Genomic DNA, 4,585 nt, shown 5'->3' on the forward strand with positions numbered 1-4,585 from the left:
AGAAAAACGTGCTGTCCAGGCGCAGTGGCTCATACCTGTGAATTCCAACACTTTGAGAGGTCAAGGCAGGAAGATCGCTTGAGCTCAGGAGTTCGAGACCAACCTGGGCAGTATGAGTCTCTACAAAAAATTTAAAATAAAATTTTTTTAAAAAGAGAGAAAAAGCGATGTTGAATGTTCAGGTGTAATATCAATCAATGGAGGAAGGAGAAGTTGGTATAAGAAGCTGTGAATACTGGCCAGGCAAGGTGGCTCATGCCTGTAATCCCAGCACTTTGGGAGGCCGGGGCCCGGGGAATTACCTGAGTTCAGGAGTTGGAGACCAGCCTGACCAACATGGTGGAACCCGGGCTCTACTAAAAATACGAAAATTAACTGTATGTGGTGGCACGTGCCTGTAATCCCAGCTACTTGGGAGGCTGGGGCAGAAGAATCACTTGAACCCAGGAGGCGGAGGATGCAGTGAGCCAAGATCGCTCCATTGCACTCCAGCCTGGGCAGCAAGAGCTAAATTCCGTCTCAAAAAAAAAAAAAATTGTGAATCCTTCATTTACATATGATATTTAAAGCCATAGAGCTGGATGAGTTTTGTAACTAGTTCGTTCATATAAGCTTGGGAAAAAGATGTGGAAGGATGCATTGAAAAAGAGACTGGAGGCCGGGCGCGGTGGCTCAAGCCTGTAATCCCAGCACTTTGGGAGGCCGAGACGGGTGGATCACGAGGTCAGGAGATCGAGACCAGCCTGGCTAACACGGTGAAACCCCATCTCTACCAAAAAAATACAAAAAACTAGCCGGGCGAGGTGGCGGGCGCCTGTAGTCCCAGCTACTCGGGAGGCTGAGGCAGGAGAATGGCGTAGACCCGGGAGGCGGATCTTGCAGTGAGCTGAGATCCGGCCACTGCACTCCAGCCTGGGCGACTGAGCGAGACTCCGTCTCAAAAAAAAAAAAAAAAAAGAAAAAGAGACTGGAGAGGGAGCCCCAGGTATACATCCTAGCTGTTAGTCCGTTGGAAGGTTACCCGGCCTCTCTGTCTATAAAATGAGTAAAACACAGCTCTCCAAACGGCACGACATCGCCACCTATTGGCTGGAGACGCTGCCCCGAAGGCGGAACCTTCAGGACAGCTACGTAGCGTCCCGAACACTCAGACTGAAGCCAGGGCAGCCATGTTTATTACTGGAACCGTGAGGTCGGTGGGGCGGTAGGGCGGCGTTGAGACAGCTGTCATTTTCAGTTAGGGCAAAAGCCGACTTCCGGTCACCATCTTGCGTAACGACAGAGGCGGAGCTCCAACTGACATGTTCATTAAGGGCAGGGCTCCGAGGGCGCCACCTCGAGAGCGACAGCGGGCTACCCGTGGCGGGCGGAGGCAGGTTGTAGCCCCGCCCCGGGCCTTGGGCTCCACCTCTCGGCCCCATTTCCGCCGGGCGAGCGTCTGTAGGCGGCGTTGCCGTAAATCGGGCGGTCGGCTTGCCGCATCACGCAACATGGCGGCCACGGCGGTGAACGGGGCGGCAGGCTTCTCGAGCTCGGGGCCCGCGGCGACCTCGGGCGCTGTCCTACAAGCCGCGACCGGCATGTACGAGCAACTCAAGGGCGAGTGGAATCGTAAAAGCCCCAATCTTAGCAAGTGCGGGGAAGAGCTGGGCCGGCTAAAGGTAAGGTTGGCAGGCCCAGGAAACCGAGTGTTGCGGGCGTGGGGGGCGCTACGAGGTGTCTGGACCCAACCAAGTCCCGGGCCGCGGAATACACCTCGGTGCCAGTGAGACTGAGGCGGGCTGGGGGATCCGACGGGGCGAAAGATTTGGAGCAGCCAGAGTGGCGGCCCGGAGGGGGTCAAGAAGCAAGAGAGGACAGGGCGCGGTGGTTCACGCCTGTAATCGCAGCACTTGGCGGGGGAGCATCACTTGAGCCCAGGAGTTCAAGATCAGCTTGAGCAACAAAGCAAGACTCTTGTCTCTACACTTTTTTTTTTTTTTTTTTTTTCAGGTGAGAGATGACTGGAATAGACCTACGCGGGCGTGGTGGGGGAATGATGGAAAGACTCGGGATGGCAGAATGAGTGAGGGGTTAGAGTTTTGGTGCTTGGAGGCTTAACTGGTCGGAGTGGCAGGACTGGGGTTCTTTCTTTTCCTGATGGTGGAGTCCAGGCAAGACCAAGTAGGAAATGAGAACTGCCCAGGATGATAAAAGAATGAGACTGAAAAGGTGGACTGTGTAGAGGGTGTGTGGTTAAGACCAGGCTGGGTTAGGATCTGAGAGATCTGGGGCTTAGGCTCGCATCTGTGGGGAGAGGGGGCAGCCTAGTTGTGAAGGCAGGACTGAACCTAGAAGAAATATTCTTACAAGTAGAGAACAAGAATATGGGGCTCAGAGTGCTTGAGACCAAGTATGTGTTGGGAGGGAGTATAAATCCAGTGGCTTGGAACAAGCTGCTGTGTCTGCTAAGGAAAAATGTATGGGCTGAACTGTGTGGGGAGATTTGGACCTCCCCCTCCCAGATACAGATTTTGGGGATAGCCCAGCTACCCCTTCCCCAAAAGATGGTGGGGAAGATCAGCCACGAATGGAATGTGCTGGTGTCCCCCCCCCCCCCGACGTGTGATTCCACTGGGTCAGGCACTGAGTGTCCCTCCTTGTTTCCCCAGTGGGGCTATTAATAATTGTAATGTGATGTAATCTTAAATGGGCGTGTGTTGTGTGCTCAGGCCTTGTTCTGAGTGCTTTATGAAAAAGGACTCTTCGGCCTGGCGCGGTGGCTCACGCCTGTAATCCCAGCACTTTGGGAGGCCAAGACAGGATCATGAGGTCAGGAGGTCGAGACCATCCTGGCTAACAAGGTGAAATCCCATCTCTACTAAAAATACAAAAAAAAATTAGCTGGGTGTGGTGGCAGGCGCCTGTTGTCCCAGCTACTTGAGAGGCTGAGGCAGGAGGATGGCGTGAACTCGGGAGGTGGAGCTTGCAGTGAACCGAGATCGCACCACTGCACTCCAGCCTGGGAGACAGAGTGAGACTCCGTCTCAAAAAAAAAAAAAAAAAAAAAAAGAAAAAGGACTCTTCATGAGTCAGGATGATGGTTAGCCCCATTTTCCAGGTGGGAGGAACAAAGCATAGAGCAGGTAAGTCATCTGTATTTGAATTCTCATCTTTTCTTCCCTCCCCTCCCCATCAGCTAGTTCTTCTGGAGCTCAACTTCTTGCCAACCACAGGGACCAAGCTGACCAAACAGCAGCTCATTCTGGCCCGTGAGTGTCACTGGGGTTAGTGGGGGGTGATGATCAGGGGGTTATGGCAGGAATGGTAGCAGTGGTGGTTGGGGAAGAGACCTCAGTCACCTCCTGAGAGCTCACTCTGTCACCCACAGGTGACATACTGGAGATCGGAGCCCAGTGGAGCATCCTGCGCAAGGACATCCCCTCCTTCGAGCGCTACATGGCCCAGCTCAAATGCTACTACTTTGATTACAAGTGAGAATGGGTCCTGCCCCCAGTTGGGGGGTGGTTGCATGGCGGCTCCTTTACCTCTGGGGCTCTGGCCACGTGGGTCCTCTTTCTTCATCTGGGAACTCCTCCTGGCTTAGTTCTGTCCTCAGAACTAGGGTCAGGAGTTGGCTTGGAGGTCCTGAGACTTGGCTTGTGTGATCCAGGCTTGTAGGTCTCTAGTCAGTCTCCCCCAACCCATTCCCACACTGCAGCCCCTCTGCCCAGCAGGGCTGCCATCACCCTTCACTAGTCCTGGCCCCAGCCTTGCCCCTCTGACTCAAACCCCCGTGGCAGCCAGCAGGATCATGTAACACTAAAATTTGACACTGTCCATACCCTGCTCAGAACCTGCATGGCTCTTCATGGTCCTTAGGCACAAGACCAAGTTCTTTCCTGTGGCTTCCAGTCCGGTCCCAGCTCCGACCCCTCTGCCTGTGCCTGCCCATCCCAGCCCTTTGTCTCACTGGACTGTGAGCTTTCTAAAGGCAGAGCCTGGAACTGTTTCAGTTACTGCTGTGTCCCTTACACTGCCTACCACAGGGCCAGGCCCAGAACAGGGACTCACCGGATATGTGTTGAATGTAAAACTGAATGATACCTGCACAGATTAATGATTGGGAATTTGACGTCTGACGAACCTGGCTTTGAAATGTCCAGCCGCTTCCCGATTATGAGGTCTTAGGCAAATGACTTTACCTCTCTCACTTTCCCTGTTAAAGTAGGGAGTGGTGGTTCTTTTATTTATTTATTTTTGGAGATAGGGTCTTGCTCTGTTGCCCAGGCTGGAGTGCAATGGTGCAGTCATGGCTCACCGCAGCCTTGACCTCCTGGGCTCAAGCGATGCTCCTACCTTAGCCTTTCAAGTAGCTAGGGCTACAGGTGCACACCACCACTCCTGGCTCTTTCATTTTAATTTTTTGTAGAGATGGGGGTCTCACTTTGTTGTCCAGGCTGGTCTTGAACTCCTGGCCACAAGTGATCCTCCTGCCTTAGGCGCTCCCAGATTGTTGGGATTACAGGTGTTGAGTCATTGCACCTGACTCCAATAACTTTTTTTTTTTTTTTTTTTTTTTTTTTTGATGGGGTTTTCTTTTTTT

The 4,585-nt window shown here is 53.0% G+C and overlaps 1 protein-coding gene across 1 annotated transcript; it reads left to right on the plus strand.

The window, feature by feature from the left end:
* The first annotated feature begins 1,041 nt into the window (after positions 1 to 1,041).
* Positions 1,042 to 3,502, plus strand: LOC112617681 (26S proteasome non-ATPase regulatory subunit 8-like). The gene is made up of 3 exons (XM_025374391.1): positions 1,042 to 1,661; positions 3,179 to 3,251; positions 3,371 to 3,502. The coding sequence occupies exons 1-3, from the start codon at positions 1,302 to 1,304 to the stop codon at positions 3,475 to 3,477; spliced, it is 540 nt and encodes a 179-aa protein (XP_025230176.1). The 5' UTR covers positions 1,042 to 1,301; the 3' UTR covers positions 3,478 to 3,502.
* The last annotated feature ends 1,083 nt before the right edge of the window (positions 3,503 to 4,585 follow it).

Source organism: Theropithecus gelada, unplaced genomic scaffold, assembly GCF_003255815.1.
Source record: "Theropithecus gelada isolate Dixy unplaced genomic scaffold, Tgel_1.0 HiC_scaffold_328, whole genome shotgun sequence".
NCBI lineage: Eukaryota > Metazoa > Chordata > Mammalia > Primates > Cercopithecidae > Theropithecus > Theropithecus gelada.

What these genes read in the sequence shown, in the direction of transcription:
- LOC112617681 (XM_025374391.1), top strand. Translation starts at nt 1,302, where the DNA reads ATGTTCATTAAGGGCAGGGCTCCGAGGGCGCCACCTCGAGAGCGACAG. An exon ending in AAGAGCTGGGCCGGCTAAAG is followed by an intron (nt 1,662 to 3,178) that starts GTAAGGTTGGCA and finishes CCTCCCCATCAG; the next exon opens with CTAGTTCTTCTGGAGCTCAA. An exon ending in ACAGCAGCTCATTCTGGCCC is followed by an intron (nt 3,252 to 3,370) that starts GTGAGTGTCACT and finishes TGTCACCCACAG; the next exon opens with GTGACATACTGGAGATCGGA.